Raw genomic sequence first — 20,150 nt, 5'->3', positions numbered from 1 at the left:
GCTTTTCTCCACGGTGATCTCCAGGAAGATGTATACTTGAAGCTCCCTTTGGGTATGACTACCTCCTCTCCTGATCAGGTTTGCAAGCTTCGTCGTCCTCTGTATGGGCTTAAGCAAGCCCCTTGGGCTTCGTTTGAGAAATTTCGTCGCACTCTTATTCTCCACAGGTTTATACAGAGTCAGTATGATTCCTCTCTCTTCTTTCATAAGTCTGCTGCGGGCATGGTCATTCTCCTAGTTTATGTGGATGACATCCTTATTACTGGCACCGACTCTGGCCTGATTACCAAGCTGTAACAGGTGTTACATGCCACTTTCCATATGAAAGATCTTGGCCAGCTCACATACTTCTTAGGACTGGAAGTCCATCATCGGGCCAATGGTATTATCTTAAACCAACATAAGTATATTCAAGATATTATTACCTTGGCTGGTTTGGAGGACACTTCTTCTGTTGATACTCCTATGGAGGTCAATGTCAAATACCGGAAAGATGAAGGGGACCTTCTCGATGACCCTACTCTCTATCGGCGCCTGGTTGGGAGTCTTCTCTACTTGACCACTACTCGCCATGACATCTCTTATGCTGTTCATCAGGTTTGTCAGTTTATGTCCTCTCCTCGTCATCTCCATCTTGTTGCAGTTTGACGCATCATCCGCTATCTTCGCTGTTCTCCTACTCGTTAGTTATTCTTTCCTACATGCTCCTCTCTTTAATTTATTGCTTATAGTGTTGCTGATTGGGTTGGGTGTCCGGATACCCGTCACTCTACTACGGGTTGGTGTATGTTTTTAGGTGGTGCCTTAATTTCTTGGCGATGTAAGAAACAAGATCATGTTTCTAAATCCTCTACTGAAGCTGAGTATCGTGCCATGTCTACTGCCTGTTCTGAGATTGTATGGCTATGCGGTCTTCTTGCGGAGCTTGAGTTCTCTCAAACTACTTCTACCCCTCTTCATGCTGATAACACTAGTGCTATTCAGATTGCCACCAACCCTGTTTTCCAGGAACGCACCAAACACATTGAGGTTGACTGTCATTCTATCCGCGATACCTTGGATAGTCGGGTGATATCTCTTCCTTACATTTCTTCGGATCTCCAAGTGGCTGATGTCTTCACCAAAGCCATGACTCAGCAGCAACATCAATTTTTGGTTGGCAAATTGTTGTTGGTTGACTTACCAACATCAATTTGAGGGGGGGGGGGGGGGTGTTATCGTATATAAGGGCATTATTGTCAATTTGTATCTTATAAGGGTACTATTTTAATTTATGTCTTAAAACTTCTATATCTATGTATCGAACAGAAAATCAGGTATCGAAATAGAAATCGATCTCTTAGTTTACCTTCGTTCGGTGAAATCGATTAACAGCTGATAACTCTAAATTTAGTTTCTTATAGGCTTTGGTGCACATGGAGCACTTTCTGAGTCCAGAAAACCTGATAAGCCATTTGTCTTTCTTTTTCTTTTTCTTTTAAATATTTTGTTATGCATGTGTGAGTCTGCACGCATGTGTGCGTGTTTGTGTGTTTCTTTGCAACATAAAGCATTTATACTGAAGGTAGACCTTGTCTTGCCCAAAATGTCTTGTCAAAATTAGTATACCTTCCCCACTAATAAGCTGAGATCTTCCTAGCTTTAACTGATGTAGGACTTTTGTCCCACAAAAATACTTTTCATGCCTAGTAATAGGTTGAGTTTGGTTCCATTCCAAAATAAGTAGCCACTTAGGAAGCATATGGCTCAACCTTATAATTAAATTGTAACACTTCTCACTGTGGGACTTTTTCCCACTCAATACTTCCCCTCACATCCTGGCTTACACATAATGGGCTTTGACGTGTCCAAAACACACAATCAACCTGATTCTCACCTCATGGAGCCCACACAACACAATGACCTTGGGGAGCATACATTGGGCCTCAGCCCCTCACACACAACTTGCTTTGATACCATTGTTTGGTTGAGCCTGGTTCCATCCCAAAATGACTGGCCACTTAGGAGGCTTATTGCTCAACCTTGTAATTAAATAATTTTTGTTAACACTTCTCAATGTGGGACTTTTTCCCACTTGACACTTAGTCTACTACAAAAATGCGCCTCATTCTTGATCAACTTACTTGATGGGTTCAAGTACAGGATACATAAGGTGAGACTTTTTTCCATTGACAGTCTTTTTCTCATGTGCATATAAAAATATGGAGCACACAATGGGCCAGAACATGAGCCCCATGATGACACCTCTCATGTCTAGTGAACCATCTTGAGATTTGGAGTATACATTCAAGACAGAAAATGGTGGAACTTTTATCTAGTAAGGCCAACAGGACATAAACATTTGAAATAGAAAAAAAATTGTCATACACTAAAATTTGATGCATACAATGTTGAATATATGCTAGCAAACTTAAATATTTTAACGATTTGACAAGAAAAGATATTGATATCATAATGCCAGGTTGGTCAAAGCTGATCATGGCAAATTAATGGTTTGCTTATGTGTTTCTGCAGGTCATATTGGCTACAAATATTGCAGAGACGTCTGTAACAATTCCTGGAATCAAATATGTGATAGATCCAGGCTTGGTAAAAGCTCGTGCTTACAATCCAGTTACAGGAATGGAGTCACTAATTATCATTCCTGCTTCAAAAGCACAGGCTCTTCAAAGGAGGTATCCTTCATAGTCCTTGAGCACGAACTGATTTGAAAATTACAATTGATGGACGATTAAATTTGTGAAACTTAAATAAAGTAACAGTTGCGTCTAATTCCAGGGTTTAGAAGTATGTCGGTCAGAGTTTTTTTTTTTTTTTTGTTGAAGAAGCGAATTTTATTCAAAAGTGGAAGCAAGATATAAAAAATCCGGGGTGGGGGTGGGGGGAGGTTGGTGTGAGTGTGTCCCATTTATGACGCTTGATTGGAGGGACACTCTTTGCTTAGCAAGCGAGTCATCCAAATGAATAGCTGATCTCTGTACATGGTTTCAAGTAAAAATAGACAAGGAGAAAACATCATGAAAAGATTTCAAATGCTGCCAAGGAGGATCAGCTGCCCTGGAGCACCACTCAGTGAAAAAATTGGTGTCACCTTCAATGCCACAGAGCCCAACACACAACCATAAATATCACGCTTTATTACACCATGTGGGGGAGTCCATCTGGTAGTGACAATTCTCCAGGGCACTGAATGCCAAGTTATAAGTTTCCAATTGTCCTTTATAATTGCTCTTTTGAGCTTTTGTCTTGATAAAAATCAGCATAATTTAAAAAAAAAAAATTGTCCTTTATAACACCCTGTTGAAGACTGTCAAATTCAGGGAGGGTACTGATCCAGACCAGAATGGTCCTTGACATTCTGGCCTGTGTGATTCTTGGTCAAGTCTTGTCATCTTGGTTACTATTTCTAGGTTGGAACGATATTTGTATAACCGTTCTTATATCTTTTTGGAAAAAAATGTTACGAATTATACTTCTGAAGCTCTCTTCTTTTTTCTTTTCTATTAGGAAGAAAAGATTTAGAATAGATGCAAAATCCTGTGTAGTTAAGAGCAGACAGAATGTGGTATCTTTTTGGACACATTTGCCAACTTGCTACTGGGTCCTTGATACTGCTATAATGCGTACATTTCTTGATTCAATCTTTTGTATCTCAATAATATCATATTTGCCATTTTGGAAAAATGAAATTTAAAAAATACATACTTTCTTTTGGATCTCTATCCATGGTCGTGCAGCCCAAGAAAAGGGTGTTTTTGTAACTTTGGGCATGTCATGTTTAGGTGTGGCATTTCTTCTTCCCTTCTAATAAAATTCTGTTGATGTTAAAAACAAATAAAAGGGAATTTGATTGCCTTTCATATCAGTAAATTAGTGAAATTGCTGCCCTAAAGAGTGCTAGAGTAATTTTAAGTTTGTCGCTATGAAGTCTGAATTATCCCTTGTCATAATTTCATTGCTGTTATAAGCCTCACTTTTGTAAGTGAAAAAGGTGAATAATTCTTATTAAATCAAAGGAAGAGGGGGTGGACAACCTTTTATTTTTATTGGAGGGGCGAGTTACTGATTGTGGAGAATTGGAATTTGAATCTCAGCAAGTTGGCTTCTCTTCCTTAAATTTATGATATTCTAAATGAAGATTGTTATCTTCGTTTGCCAAACTCTAATGGAGTTGTGTTTGATTGGTTCAAAATGCTGTCTAGAATTATATGCAAAGCTCTCTAGGTCAGAAGGTAGAGAAAGCAACCATAGCCTACACTAATTTTGCTCTTTCATCCTACATCACATGAAAATTTTCTTTCAGGGCTGTTTTTTGTGTTTTGTTTCTTCAATTACATTGTTTTGCTCCTTCTTTTCTTAAATTCCTTACTTGTTATGATGCTTCAATTTCCTCAATTCTTGTTTTCAAAAAAAGAAAATCAGACAGCATTGAGATTTGCCATATCTTAGTCCATGTCTAGTTTATAATATCTCTTGCTGGACCATTCATGGTGTAACTGTTACTGAATGAAAATATTTGTTATAGTGGTCGTGCAGGGCGTGAAGGTCCTGGCAAATGCTTCCGGTTGTACCCTGAGTCTGAGTTTGGCAAACTAATGGATTCTACAGTTCCTGAGATCAAACGTTGCAACCTTTCAAATGTTGCACTACAGCTTAAGGCTCTCGGTGTTGATGATGTTATTGGGTTTGATTTTATGGAAAAACCTTCAAGGTAAAAGAATGAACTCCAAATTTTTTTACAGTCAACAGGAGAGACCTTGAAGGTGTCTTTAATGTTCATATTTGAAAATTCATTACAATGTTAAGTTGTTTTTAATGTTTAAGCTGTGAGAAGTGTATCTTGATGGACACAAATGTTTTTGTAGTATGTCTATAATGTTCTTACAGCATCTTGAAGGCTTCCCGTGACTGGGTCTATTAACCAATTTCATTAATCAGTGGAAGAGAAAACAAAAATTTTATATTTCAGTAATCAGTAAATTCATCTATCTTAGTTTGTATTTTTGGCATTCTGGGTTGATGTATATTGAGTTTGTTCCATAAACCCCCATGTACTTCTCTTTTTAGCTAATCCAATTGCCTTACATTCAAACAAAAAGTTTAGAGAAAAATAATTTATTGTGTATAAGATCATCTTTTCTTTGAAATTGTTCTTTAAGTTTGGACTGTTATGGATTGATATGTTAGAAATTCTTCATTGCAAACTTATTACAACTAGGCTACTGCAGAATGGTGTTTACTTATTAACTAAAATTAATTTATTGTGTATAAGATCATCTTTTCTTTGAGATTGTTCTTTAAATTTGGACTGTTATGGATTGATATGTTCGAAATTCTTCATCGCAAACTTGTTGCAACTAGGCTACTGCACAAGGGTGTTTATTTATTAACTAAATACATAGTTATTTCCAGCTAAGAAAAAATAAAGGGCCTTGTTGTAGTTTTTTCTTGTTTGTGTTCTTGTTTTGGAAGGGCTGATATTGTAGTTTCCCTTTTTCAATTGATTTAGAAAATTTTCTCTTACAGTACGTTTGACCATAACATTGACTAAAAGGATTTTTAAAGCTGTAGAAACTTGTCATAATTTGTTCGTTATGGTATCTAATGCATCAATGACCTGCAACAGGATGGCTATTGTAAAGTCACTGGAGCAATTACTTGTGCTAGGAGCACTGACTGATGATTATAAATTGTCAGATCCGGTTGGACGTCAGATGGCCCGGTTGCCCCTGGATCCTATTTATGCAAAAGCACTCATCTTAGCTAGTGAATTCAACTGCTTGGAAGAAATGCTGATAACTGTTGCAATGTTATCTGTGGAGTCTATATTTTATGTGCCTCGGGAAAAGCTGGAGGAGGTATGCTCGACTGCTACTGCCATATCTATAATTGATAATCTTGTGGACGTATTGCGTATATTGCGCGTGTATATTACCTGTCTTTCATCATCTTTAATGTTTGCATATGAAGTGTTATGCAGTGATTCATGTGCCTATCATTGTTTCTCAAGGTGGTGAAATGGAATGTCGTAAAGTCTTATCTAACATATCTGCTTGTCAAGTACACCTGCATGAATTATGTAGGTGGTTAGACCATTGCCCAGGACAAGTCAATGACAAAAGAGAGCCAATTTATTTGAGTGGTTTGTACCAATCTCTATTTTCAAGCCTAGCCTGGACCATCCTTGGTACCCTGAGTTTATAAATTTAACTTAGCAGTAGCTGTCAGTTTTGAAATATTAATCAACTTCATGAGCTCAGATGACAATGATGATGAAAGGTGATTTTATTAATAGAAAAGAGATGGATCCTGTGGAGAGGAGGTTATGGCATGGAGAGAGCCTCGTCATTCGACAGGAAAAGCAGAGTAGCTAAGCAGAGGGTATTGGAAGGAAATTTAAGACGACAAGATGTTTGGGATGATCTTTCTTCAAGTTTTGTCATTGAGTGTGTTGATCTTGTACTAAAGGGGAGACCCCTTTTAAGCTTCTGAATTTTCTCAGAAATTAAGGTGCTTCTGAAGTGGTCGCGGCTGTATGTTCAGCACTTTAAAAGTCCTCTTATGGCTGAAGATGACTTTTCTACAGTACTAGATTAGCACACCCAATGGCAGATCTTGAAGAAAGATCTGGTTTAACTGTTTCTTGGCATTATGTTTTAAGATCAGCAAATCATGTTGCTGATGGTCTAGCTAAATCAGGTGTAACAAAGTTTAGTTTATCTGATGGAGAATCCTTCTCCGATTATTATGAGGGAATATCCTTCTAAGATCAGAGGTATGCAGAGATGCACTCAATAATTTCAGTTTTTTTACAGTGCATTATGGGAAAAGGCACATAGTTTTTATGGATTCCGAAAGTGACATGTAACTTTACAGGACATTATAGGACACAAAATGAGCCCATTACAGGTTGTAATGTTTGAATAATATGAAACATTTACCAATATGTTGCATGAAATTAATATGCTCACTTGTGGTTTTTAGTCTGCTTTTGCTGGCTCCATTAGCTGGTCTGTGGAAAGCAATAACATGTTTGCTTTTATGATCCTTGTTGAAACTCCTCCAGTTCATCAAACAGCAAATAAATGCAGTTGCGAGTGCACTGAAATTTTTTTTTGTTAGTGGCAATAATCCCATATAGATAAATGTCAGGAAAAGTCCAGTGGTTATTAGTTGAGAAAAAGACATCCTAACTTTGGCTAGTTATTTTGGAATGAACGTGGACATAAGTTTAACTTGGTGTGAGAGTAGTATATTTGTTCTGTTGGGCCTAGTTTGTACCATATTTAATTTATACGCTGTTTGTCTTATTCACGTCTCAGGTCTATTGTTTGTTCTTGTAGGCTTAGATGCGAGGCAGAGTGTTAGTGGGAATTAATCTCACAAAATGAATGTAACATCAATTCCTGTTGTTCTTATTTGAGAAGAGGCTTCTTAACTTCAGTTAGTCATTTTGGGATGGACTAGGATACAACTTTAACATTATTCATTTGTAAACTTTCAGTTTAAATGATGTTTTCGTGGGACCCTCACACTTTTGGTAGTTGCTTGTTGTTTGATAATAGTGGCTCTTATTTGTATTTTTTCATGGTGGGTTTTTACATCTCATTCAATTAACTTTATCATTATTGTGGAGTCTAGATTAAGTGTGTACAGAACTAAGATGGTAGGTTGAATCAAAGATGGGTTTTTAATGGTTCGTGCAGATATCTTCGCTTCTTGTCAGATCCTTGTCCTTTATGTTTTCTATTTTTTCTATTTAATTTTCATTTTTTTTTAAATCTTCCATGTCACCGCCTTCCTAAACAAGACAATACTGATCTTTGGTAGCTTCTTTAATCCCTGTTTAGATCTCTGTTATTGACTTTCCATTTCTTGACAAACCCGGCGTCTTTTGAAGAGAACTTATTGCATTTACAAAAATATCAAGGGCTTTAAGAAGAAAAAAATAAAGAAGTCGTGTCCTCTCTGAAAAAATAAAAAATTGAAAATTATCAAATGCATGATATCATTCCTTTAAAAATAATTAGAAACTCCTATAAGTCATGGACCATTGAAACAGGCCGCGTGATATGATGGCAGAGAGAGCTGTATGAGCAGAAGTTTTCAGCCCTTGTCCTAGTAGAAGGTGACTCAGCTGTAGCGATTAGTTGGATAAAGGGGTGGTACCCCCACCTTGTGGCGTTTTTTTAAGTTTTTTTATAAAATCAACGCCTTATGTACTTCTTTAGTTGTATTATGACAGCATCCGTTCTGAGCTGTAAATAATATCTCAGATGTTCTAGCAAAGGAAAGTGTCTTCAGATCCTTGTTGTTGATTGCTGACTCATTCTTCTTTGTAGATTCAACTTCATTCTTCTAATTTAAAGATTTATTAGTAATAAAAGCCTTCTACCATTTCAGAAAAAAAAATGATGGTAGAGAGCAATCGTGCATAATGCTCTCAACAGTTTGCCCTTTTGAAAAATTTGACTCAAAATAAAAATAAAAATACCCTTCTGAAGTTTACTGGGGTTTCTAGCATAAACCCATCCCTGCCTCATCGGGTTTTTTTGGAAAACCATTCCTACTTGGGCATGTTGGGGAAGGTTCGCTATTTGACCTGCACTGTTGGCTCCCCAATGCAAAATCCATGGTCTAATTTATGCATACATGTGATTTCACTTGTTTCATGTCTTATTAGTTTTGGTTTTGCCTTACTTTATCTTTCTCGGTTTCCCTTTAGGGGCCCCTCCATATCTCTTGTCATGAATGTTTCATTTTTCACTGGATTAAATAAAAAGGTCTAATTACAATGGTAGTCATTGTCTCTTTTTTTGCACTATATCTGTAACTTGCCTCAACTAATGAATACTCTTAGGTGCATGCTTTTAAATTCTTTGAGCACTATTCTTTCCTTCTGCTCTAATACATTTTGATAAAAAAAGGAATTGTAACTCTTTGATTTGTGGTAGATGAATCTTTAATGGCTTACAATGATTTTACTTGGATAATAGGCAAGAGCTGCGAGGAAGTCCTTTGCTAGTCTAGAGGGTGATCATATAACTTTGGTAAATGTATTTAGGGCATCTGCAGAGTGTTTGGAGAAAAGTAAGAAGGCAAATATGAAAGAGAAATTAATAGAGAAGAACTTGAATAAATGGTGCTGGGAAAATTTCATCAATAATCGTTCTCTGAGGCATGCTCGAGATGTTCACAGGTTGGTGTGGCTAGATTTTGCTCAATGTTTTGGGTGGTCATGATTTTCCTTTTTCCTCTAATTTTTCTATTCTATAATGAATTTAATGCGAAAATTTTATGTGAAGTAGTAACGTGAAAAATAAAAATTTTAGGAAAGAAAAAGATGAAAAGAAGAAAGAGAAATTGGAAATAAGTGTTTCATGAATGGAAAGTAAAAGAAAGATGAGATGTCAACTTGTACAAGAAGATAAGGTTGTTGAACTTCTGACCATTACTTTTATTTTTTTGAGAATAGCCTCTTACCATTACTAATATGATTACTTGAAGTGTTTAAACAATACATAAAAAATCCTTGCTTAAATGTAAGAAATGTATAATTAACTGAAGAAAGACCCTACTTTCATTTAAAAAAAATCAATACCCTATTCTATAGCTTTTGACTCTCCTTCAAGTTGCACATAGTTTTCCAATGTGTCCTACTTTCTATAAAGTGGAGAAAACAGGTTAGGAGACAAAACTTTATTGGGATTATCTCTTGACTGGTGTTTGAAGTGAATATGCAAGCATGTCTTTCCACTGATTATTGTTTTTTTTATAAGATGGTGATCTATTTAATATCTTGTTCTTTCATGGAATACTAGATTACTTGCCATGAAGATATTTGTCTGATTCTCACTAGTCAGTTCCTTAGGATGTGTAGCCGAGAAACCAAACATCTTTCCTTTGCTCTACTTCTACACTGGCTCTAGTCTTTATGATTTGTTTCTTGCTTTCCCATGTAATCAAGTTTCTTGCACCAAGGTTCCCCTAATTGTGCTTTTGGGATAAACAACATCTTTCATATGATATATCCAATTCATTTGTGGTTCATTGTCTTGTTTTCAGCCAAATTCAAGGTCACGTCCGACAGATGGGTCTACGTATTTCTTCATGTGGAGATGACATGCTTCAATTTCGCAGATGCCTCGCTGCATCCTTCTTCTTGAATGCAGCATTGAAGCAGCCTGATGGATCATACAGGTTTGAAACTTCAGAAAGATGGATTGCCTTTCTTCCTTTTTGAAGTTCTCATCATGATAATGATCACAATCTTTTTTTATTTCCTTTTTCCTTTTTCTATTGTTGGGAATGAATTTTTATGTTTCACCAAAAAAAAATTGCATGTACATGCATCATAATACATTGCCATGCATAAAAGCATGGCTCAACTCCTTCTAGCATCAAACAAATAATCATCAAATAGAAAATATTCTTACATAATATACAAAGGAGAGAACTTATAACATTCTCTTACATGATATAGTAAGAAGAGGCTATTTAAAAATGAGAAACACAAAGAAAAGAAAAGAATTTATTGATAGATGTTGGTGGGTAAAGAAAAGTCCACAACTCTATAGTTTGTGTATGCTCTGCATGTTTGAGGCTAGTTGTCTAAGAGTGAGAGTTGTTGTTTGTGGGAGAATAGTCTCTCATTGTATTGATCTTGAAAAGATCCTATGTTTATTAGTTGGAAAAAACCCTCCTATCTTCGGTAACCATGGATAATTTCCTAAATTTTGATACTTTAGGAAGAAGACACAGATTTGTACAAGACTTGTTGGCAAATCTCTGCGAAGCCCAAAGACTACAAAAGAAAAGTAGTAAGGCATATAAACAAACATTATGTTGTTCTAACCAGAAAAAAAATGTAGGAGTTTATGGTTGTAAAACCAACTGCCATAGGCAAAGAAAATATCCTAAAAAATTTCATTAGAAAAAATTTAGGATACAACAAAGTTATTTAAATAGGTATACTCCTCGAAAGAGATACTTTAGAAAAAGAACAAACTCTGGCCCTACCATATCCAGTAAAGGATCAAATGCATATTGCCCAACGGGAAAATCCCCAAGCAAATGCAAGTGCTGGATATGCCAAAAAGAGGACATTTCGCACGTGATTGTCCAAATGAACAGAAAAAACGGCAGTACAATACCTACCTGATACTAGCCGAAGAAAAAGGATTGGAAATCCTCCATCATGATGAAATCCAGTCAGTCGTTGAAGTATATGAACTTCATCTTGAAACAGAGTCTTCCACTTCGGAAAACTCAGAAAATATGTCGGACTCTTCAGGCACCTTCTCTGACTGAATCTCTGCCTACATACAGAGCATGTAGCCTTTGGAATTTCTTATACTGGGATATGCTTTCACCTTCCCGATATACAACACTGCAGCAAGCGTGGTGATATAGTATTTACCTGATATTCTTTACCTGCTACTTTTACTCGAGAATTTTCTTGTGTTACAGACAGATACAATGGATCCCCTTAGCAACACATTGACGGACTTAGCAGCAGCAATTGCCACTCTTACGGTATTGCTTTCCACCCTACGGTCTCTTTTTGGCAGTCTTTTAATTCTTTCAGAACGAGGAGACTTATCCGAGAATTGTGCCCGCCACGGGTTAAGTGGAGACCTCTTACAACTCAAGGTTAAAGAATTAACCGAAGAGTTAAAAGAACTCACCAAAAGGCATGATATACCAAGCTCCTCCGGGACTTCTACTGGATCACCATCGCGAGAAAAGGAAGCCTCAACGTCAGCTAACAAGTAGACAGATGACTGTAATGTTTTGATAAACACAGGTTGACCCGGGATTTCTACCAGTCATGCCAGACATGAGAAGGAAGTCACAACCCAGTATTCTTTGAAGATAGGGGAATCAGGGATTTCTACCTGCCAGTCTAGAGCTGGAAAAGAAATCTTAACGATTTCATCGAAATTGGAAACAGGGACTTCTACCTGCCAGTCTCGAGCTGGAAAGGAAGTCACAACGGATCCCTCTGTGGTGGAAACGGACTTGTCTAGAAATGAATTTTCATTCAAGACAAAATTGGTTACCCCGTCTGAGTTTACAAGGTTGCAAAGCCTTAATAAGGCAGACAAAACAAGTTTTAATGAGTTTGAGTTTTTGAAGAAAATTCAACATTTGAAACTATCGGACATTATGTCTGAGGAACCCTCGTTACACCCTCAAAAGGTGGACAACGTTTGTTCAAATATAGAATCCGATCACACAGTTCAATTCCAAAAGTGGAATGAGCAAATCGGACAAGGGATGAACACTCCCTTCTTCACAACCAAATCCAGCAACAGTTGGAATCAAGTGAAGTTGAGTCAAGAAATAGGCTCTAAATATGCGTCCGTATTTTATTCCTATGGATTCATAAAGCAGATAATGCTTAACTCCACCGATTTATCGGCTTTGGAGAAGTTGCCAAAAGAGATAATGGATGCTTGCAAAAGTTTTATCTCCATAACAAAAAGTAAAAGAATTTGGATTAATTTCGTTTCCTGCATTGCTGAGATCGTTAATGACATCAAGATGTTTCCAAGCATCTTTGTCGTAACTCTTGAAGCCATCAAAGAAGGTGAAGCTACACAAGAATATGATCCCAGACATATTCCAAAGGCAAAGGCATGCCCCGAAGCAGTCTGGCCAACTTTTGCAAAGGGAAGCACAATCATGAGAGAGGGGAGGTGTGCCAAATGCTGCCACATTGGGGGGGGGGGGGGGGGGTTGGGGTTGAGGCCATTCTCACACAAGCTAATTATGGTTTTAGAGTTTCCTTGAACTTCAAGCATCACACCTATGGAAGATTTTATGATTGTGTGACAATGCATGAATGTAGCAGTCATGGAATCAAAGATGCTAAGAGATGATGGACAACTTTGAGAACGAATTACCTTCTGACTCCAGCAGTTCCTGTTTTCTCAAGAGGATAACCATCAAATTGAGCTCAATTCTTCTTGGAGGACGTGTTGCAAGAAACAATCACCCATGATTGGATGGAGAGGGTATTGACCAGGTTCCAATTAGTAATAATCATTTCACCTCAAAGATCCTTGAAACCTTTGTGGAGTCTAACACAAGTGATGACATATTGGGTAATTTTTTCTTCCTGATAAAATTGCTAGAAGTGCCATTAATCATGATGTCTTGGCTGAATCAGGTGTTTCTAGATCTCGTCTCCTTGAAGGGTTTTTTTAACCCCTTGAGGCTTGAGGCTTCCCCTCCGCTCTAGATTTTTTTTTTCATGATTAATGAATTAACCGTCATTTCTCATTTAAAAAAAATTCAATATCTCACAAAAAAAGAAAAAGAAAAAGAAAAAAAGAAGCTAGATCTGCCATTAAAATTTGTATGGTTTTTACTCTGGTGGGGCATATTGTTTTGCTTAAGTTGGTTCTAAATGGAATTCCAAAATTTTCTTATCTGCCATTTCATGACCCTTCAGTGCTTTCTCCAAAATGGTGAACATTCAATGAATCTTTGGTGGGGGTTGAGGACAAGTTTAAATATTCATTCGTATGTTGGGGCAAAATTTGCTGAAATAATGCTGAAGGTGGCTTGGGTATTGGTCCTATACAGCTTGTGAGCAGGGTTTTTATTTATTTATATGGCTGTGGAGATTCATGGCAAGACACATGCATTGTGGAGAAAGGTGATTTACTGCTAGTATTCTTATGTGGGGCCTTTATGGCGGTTTCCTGATTCTAATTTTCGCCATTACTTATATCTTTGGAAGGGTATTTGCCGCTTGAAAGGGGCTTTCAAAATCATATACAAATTCATGCTTAGAATGATGTTTATGTAAGGTTTTGGCGGGATTGTTGGCTGAGTTTTTCCTCCTTTAATGCTGCTTTTCCAAGTTTATTTTTCTTGGCTAGATATAGAAATATCTATTGCAGATTCTAGGCGATATCAGCTTCCTACCAGATTTGGTGTCTAGAATTTTGTTGGAGGTTAAGAGATTCTGAGATCATTAAATAGTTTCAGAATTGTTCAATAGGCAGTAGGAGCCATCAACCCTAGAGTTAGTAAAGTATATTAGAGTCGTTGAATTTATTTTCTTGTGGATTGTAGGTGAACATCATAAAAAAGAAATACCAAATAATGTTGTTACATAACTGAGTAAATGAAATACTTGCATCATCATGATCATCATTGTCATCATCATTATATTATTTTTATTTTTCTTCTTCTGCTTCTTTAAAATGTATGATACCTGGATCAGTGGTGCTAAGTGTCACGCTTGTTGATGCTTTCTTATTTTATTACCCACTGGCTTATAGAAGTTGAACTGCGATACATTTAGGTAATTGCTTTTGATCATTTTCCAGGGCTCTGGCAAGCAGTCAGATGGTTCAGATCCATCCGTCTTCAGTATTATTCAGGGCAAAGCCAGAATGCATCATTTTTAATGAACTTGTTCGGACAAATCACAACTATATCCGTAATATAACAAGAATTGACTCGCTATGGTTACCTGAGTTGGCTCCTCAGTATTATGCTGCTCAAAATTAGGCTTTAGTTCGCAAAAGCTTTGCAGGTATACTCTCTTTTTTTATTTTTTCTTTGCAGAAGTGTGTTCTGTTCACTGTGAAAATGTTACTTCTTATGGAATTTTTGAAGTTTTGCAAAGTTGTAGTACTACAGTGTATAGTACCTTCAATCCTCTTCCCTAGTACAATAAAGAATTAGTTGAGAAAGAAAATGCATCAGAGAAGGTGAAAGAATGATGAACTACCTTGGAAGGAAAAGAGCTCAGGGTGTCAAAGATAAGAGAGGAGGAAGCAGCGGAACTGTTTTATTGGTCCTTCCTATTTCCTATTTATATATGCTTAAATGCCTATTAGTGCACTCTGTTAGTGAAAGTGATTATTTCCATCAGGGAAAGTGGCCCAAAAATCGTTAGTGCACTGTGAAAGTGGAGAGTGAAAGTGAATTCACTCCATGAGAATTCACTTTCACTTGTTGTTTTGCTCTCCGCTCGACTTTTGTTCTGGCTCTCGCTCTCCACTCTCCTCATACCTGCACTTGCTCTCTGCTCGATGGTTCTCCTCTGTGTCCTTGTCCCTCCTCGGCTTCTCTTCCTCTCTGCTGCAACCTGCTTCTTTTCCCTCTGTCTCTCTTTTGTCTGTTTTTCCCAGCCATCATCCCTCTCAGTTTCTCTAGCTGCCTCCCCTAAATTTCTATCATCTCAATCTCGCCGCCCCTCTCTATAGCCCTAATTTCTCTCATCTCATCCTGGTTGCCCCCTATGATTTTAATGCTGAAATGAAGTTGTTGGACTTTTTTTTTATTTTCAGCCGTGGATTTCTTCAACCAGGTGAATCTGCTCTATGGCACTCTTACTGAATTCTGCACACCTGAGGACTGTCCAACAATGACTGTTGGGCCTAGTTTATTCCATCATGTACCAGACATTTGAGTATTTTACAAGGTTTGTAAAGATATTTTTTAAACAGTTCTTCGTCCTAATTCTGTGAAATATGTCAGGCTGAATAAATTATATCTTTAGTTTTGTACTTGTGAAGAAATCTGTTTGACTCTTCCTGTTATGGAGTTATTCTGCTTCTGCTTTTGGTAAAATCAGACAGGATTAAAGACATCAGTTTGCAATGTTGTGATTCCTTTGAGGATATTCTTTTTGGAATTCATATCTCTACCAAATCTAGCAACTTCAGTCTTTGATCTGATGATATAAAGCTTAAATATAGTGGCATCTCAAATTCAGATAAAGTTGTCCCTCTGACGCTTTTTCTGATTTGCATTTAAGAGGATTATGGCTCATTTTGATACATGCACGAGTGGAACCCTTACAATTACCATTATCTATTTGACATATAGCACAGATATAGTGGTTTTTACAAGCGAACATTATCTATTTGACCTATAGCACAGATATATTAGTCTTCATGAGCTGCAATGGTTGTAATGGGGATCAGCCAATTCGGCTGCTGATTTGTGTGCTAAATTAGCTTCCCCCTAGAAGCTCTCTTATATTAAGATTAGGTACCTTATCTTGTGGAATGATTGGGATAATGAATCAGAGATATGTTGCACATTATTGCGTTCTCCTTTCATTTTTTTTATAGGGAATGGGCTCATTAGTCTCTAAATCTAAACTTTTCTGGCCTTTTTCTTGGTTAAACATTATTCCACATCTAATTTTTTTTTGTCTCTTGAGTTTCAATTAATAGCATTTCTGATCTTGCTTTTACTGTTATTTTTTAGGGCTGATACACTTGATCCAGCATTATTACGTCCTGGACGATTAGATCGTAAGGTTGAGGTTGGTCTTCCAGATTTGGTAAGCCGGACAGATATATTCAAGATTCACACAAGAACAACGAACTGTGAGAGAGAGATCCGACTTGAGCTTTTGGCTCGTCTCTGCCCTAATTCTACTGGTAGGCAATAGTGGTCTTAATGAACTATCTCTTTTATGGTCTTCCCATCTGTCCATTTAGTAATATTTGCAAACATGTTGGACTAAAAAAAAAAAATGTACTTTGTTTTGATTGATTCCCTCCTATCAGACATGTTTGCAATTCGGGCCCGGAGGAAGACGGTGACTCAAAAAAGACTTTTTGGATGCAGTCAACAAGGTCATTAAAGGTTACCAGAAGTTCAGCGCAACACCCAAGTACATGGTGTACAATTGAGCTTTTCCATATTCTCTCTGTGGAAGGATATAGCAGCAGCTCCATTTACAGTCACAGAGGGCTCCCAGAACTCTTTATCTTATTCAAATTTTGCCTGTAAAAATGAAAAATCTATACTATTCAGTTGATTGGCGTCCTTATAAAGCTCTAAGAGTTAGAAGCATTTAATGAGCGGTGTTATAAAACCTAAAGTGGACCGGCTGGTTCAACTGGGCAACTAGAGCCTGTCCCATGTTTGGATCCTATATTTTCAAACCTGGTGACGGACTAACACCCATCTAACTTAGCCAAAACAAAACTTTATTAAGTAATCGGGATTAAAAAATTTAGGATAAGAGAACCAAAGACGGGAACCAGATTCAGGGTTTGTATTCTCAGAGTCGGGACCTAGGGGCTAGGGCATTTTTCTACTTCTTTCTTATTCTCCTTCCCAGCTTCTTTTCTCTTGAAGCTTTCTCCATAACCGTCTTAAGTCAATCTTACTGTGTTTGCTTGGTGATAGGAGAAAAGGTGTTGATTTCTCATTTTCTTCTCTACTTCTCCCTTCTCCGAAAGTTTTCTTGGCAATGGTTCTCGATCAATCACTCTAGTTGATGCCAAATCAACTAATTTAAATTTTTATGCCAAATCATGAAGCACTTCCTCACATTCGAGAAATCTGAATTGATAATCACAGAGAAAAACATAATAATTAATTTGATCTTTCGAGTGACAAACGTCTGGGCACATATTCTTAATTAAATTGACGAACAGGTCTTAGAACAAAATCAGCAGGAAATGTAATCAACTAAAACAAGTACATCAAATAAATAAATTTTCTTCAGAAAGATTCAAGCTGTGCTCAAAACGTTTCTTGGACAATAGTATTATTGTCCCTGAAATCCCAGAAATATTATTGAGTATGATCCACAAAACTACCCTATCATCGGTTGCAGCCTGCATTGTTGCTTCATTTTCATAGGGTAAGTGACTAAGAATTCCTTCCTTACTGTTTTGAACCTGTGAGTGCATAATTACAGATTCCAAACAGTCAAAGACTGAAAAGAGGTCTCAAACATCTTTCTTCCATTTTCCTTTCACCTAAGATCAACAAAGGTGATTTGAAACTAAAACATTTGTTACCACTACTAACATTTGTTAACTTCGAGTTATATCAGAACTGTGAAAGGATATCATCAGATTTAAGTCAACAATTACACAACTAAGAAGTGTCTCTTCACCCAAAGGACAATGCAAAATTGCAAATATTGTACTAGCGGCACTTTCAAATGCATCATAATTTTGGCCCATATTGCATTCAAAAATCCAGGGTCAGGACCTACTTCCTCCTCCTGTAAATCATTAATTTAATAACAAATTTGTTGTTGCACTTGCATTTCCCAAACAAAAATCAAAATCCAGAGCTATATTTTAAGCAACCGGAATTGAATTGAATTCAATGCTGTATTGTTTTGTTTGATGTGAATATTTTTCAGCTTCCATCAAAAGAGATCTCCACCCACTAACCACACCAACCAATTGTTTTGTTTGTCCTGAATCCAGTCTCTGAAGAGTCCTGCTCCTGTGGTGGTGGAGGCTTTGGTTCTTTAGGTTTTGCTGGGTCAACAAAAATAACCCAACCATCCAAAAATTTGGCATTCATACCCTCTTTAGCTTTCTCGGCTTCGTCAATGGTTGCATACGTGACAAAACCAAACCCTTTTGACCTTCCTGAGGCTCGGTCAGTGATAACCTTTGCTGAAAAATATCATAAAATCACCAAGAGAAAAACAACCATACCAATGAATAGAGCAGGGATGAAAAATCTTGTAAACAAACTAGAGAAGCCTGACATTAGTAGCTAAGGCACAACTTTGGAGCTAAGACAATATGAAATGTACACACAGACAGAACATATACAATCGATAAGTTGGTAAGATGCATAAAAATGTACCTTCCACGAGCTCACCAAAAGGAGAAAATGCTTCTCTCAGCTTTTGATCAGTAGTTAATCTCGAGAGCCCTGCGAAAATAAGTCCAGTAAGTTTGCAGATCATGCTACCTAGCTATTACAATATACTTTTCAGAAATCAGATCTTAGGTCCAGTTCAACTAAGAGGTCCTACGAGGGACAAAGAAGACTAATTAAAAGGTGTTTCACTAAGTCTGTCCCCTTATCGGCATTTACTTCTTTGCAAAAGTTTCTAAAATTTTGAATAATAGAACATATTTCATATAAAAAACACCTATAAAGTTCAGTATGCTCTCCACCTCTCCAGTTCCAGAGATTTTCAGTCAAAATTAGAGTCAACAATGACCATAATAACAGCAAAAAAGTTCACTCCATAGTCACAACTGGATAGCAACCCTTTGTTCATGAATGGACGTAATGTTTGTCAATCAGAGCTCGTAAAAGTCCACATGATGCTACTGTTTCGTTTAAAAATGTCATAATACATTGAGAGGAAAGGTTTTCATTACTAAGACATTGCATATCAAGAACATAGCATAATCCAGACAAGTAGAATTGATGGAAAGCATTTTCAGTTCACTCACAGTCAGGCTATGGTAGATTCTTTCCTATCTGATTGGTGACTTTGACATGGTGATCATGAGGCTTATGAACTTAGACACAGGATGTTCTATATGTGCATTCTGGTCTGCAAACGTCACTACGTAATGGAAATGAATGAATAAAAATAAAAGCCACATTATGTAATTAAAATGAAAATGGAAAACACCAATATGCTGCACTTCAGCTAACTTGAAAACGAACAAAGTAAAGACAATTACTAAGAAAGGGAGAAAAATAACCCTAGATGAACAAAGTAGATTACTCGTACTCAGGAGTATCAGGAATCTACAGATTTTTACTTTCATATATGAGATGACACTCGTGATGAAGTACGATCCGCATAGAAGTTTTTGAGTTTTAGCAATAACAATCTCAACAATAATGCAGAAAATCGGTAGTGATTGATCGAGTCTCATGGGAAGAGATACTTTATGCATAGGCAATGCAAATTTACACTTCTTTCGCTCGTCACTGGAGTGGCATGCGATTTGTTAGAAAAATTAAAAACTTCTGAAAAAAAATTCAAACCAGATTGAGCAATCAAAAGAGGTAATTGACGCAAAAAAATAAAATAAAATAAAAAAATCACAAGGGCACTTCAATGACATTAGACAAACCAACTTCACCGTAAATTAATCAAATCGTTTATAAAAAAGGTATACATATTAGCTCTTCTTGTTATCAAAGTACCAAACATTATCGATCAGAACCAACGAAAAAGTAAGTCAGCCATACAGCAAAGCATGGTTCTGAGGCACAGACTGGAAACATACCGCTAACAAAGAGCTTCGGAGCGGTCAAGGTGGAGTTGTGACGGACAAGAGAGGCAAGCGAGGAGACTGTTGGAGAAGCGCTAAGAAGTCGACGAAAGCCAGCCCTCAGAGCCATTACCCAAGCGGTGAGAAATCTGTAGAACCCTAAAC

The 20,150-nt window shown here is 37.1% G+C and overlaps 2 protein-coding genes across 5 annotated transcripts in view; one reads left to right on the top strand and one right to left on the bottom strand.

Moving 5' to 3' along the window:
- The window catches only part of LOC137965860 (pre-mRNA-splicing factor ATP-dependent RNA helicase DEAH10-like), a 29,944-nt gene extending 13,059 nt beyond the window's left edge, over positions 1-16,885 (top strand). The window contains exons 8-16 of one of the 4 annotated variants that reach the window (XM_068812229.1): positions 2,515-2,675; positions 4,526-4,711; positions 5,627-5,858; positions 8,997-9,199; positions 10,066-10,200; positions 14,346-14,554; positions 15,335-15,448; positions 16,243-16,418; positions 16,548-16,885. In XM_068812229.1, the coding sequence (XP_068668330.1) occupies positions 2,515-2,675; positions 4,526-4,711; positions 5,627-5,858; positions 8,997-9,199; positions 10,066-10,200; positions 14,346-14,529 (1,101 nt within the window). In that variant the 3' untranslated portion in view covers positions 14,530-14,554; positions 15,335-15,448; positions 16,243-16,418; positions 16,548-16,885. Of the gene's footprint in view, positions 1-2,514; positions 2,676-4,525; positions 4,712-5,626; positions 5,859-8,996; positions 9,200-10,065; positions 10,201-13,459; positions 13,499-14,345; positions 14,555-15,314; positions 15,449-16,242; positions 16,419-16,547 lie in introns of those variants that run through there. The other 3 variants (XM_068812228.1, XM_068812230.1, XM_068812231.1) reach the window with 3 other exon arrangements.
- A 953-nt stretch (positions 16,886-17,838) lies between these two features.
- On the bottom strand, positions 17,839-20,134 carry LOC137966509 (organelle RRM domain-containing protein 2, mitochondrial). Its single transcript, XM_068813148.1, has 3 exons — positions 20,001-20,134; positions 18,607-18,675; positions 17,839-18,410 (listed from the first exon to the last, which is right to left on the bottom strand). Exons 1-3 carry the CDS (start codon positions 20,113-20,115, stop codon positions 18,175-18,177), a joined length of 420 nt encoding a protein of 139 aa, XP_068669249.1. The 5' UTR covers positions 20,116-20,134; the 3' UTR covers positions 17,839-18,174.
- Between the last annotated feature and the right edge of the window lie 16 nt (positions 20,135-20,150).

Source organism: Aristolochia californica, unplaced genomic scaffold, assembly GCF_029961685.1.
Source record: "Aristolochia californica isolate CCGP_79_NKW_82.1479 unplaced genomic scaffold, dmAriCali1.0.hap1 SCAF_5, whole genome shotgun sequence".
Classification (NCBI taxonomy): Eukaryota; Viridiplantae; Streptophyta; class Magnoliopsida; order Piperales; family Aristolochiaceae; genus Aristolochia; species Aristolochia californica.
Note: the sequence above shows the minus strand (reverse complement) of the source record. Positions and strands in the feature narration are given on the sequence as shown.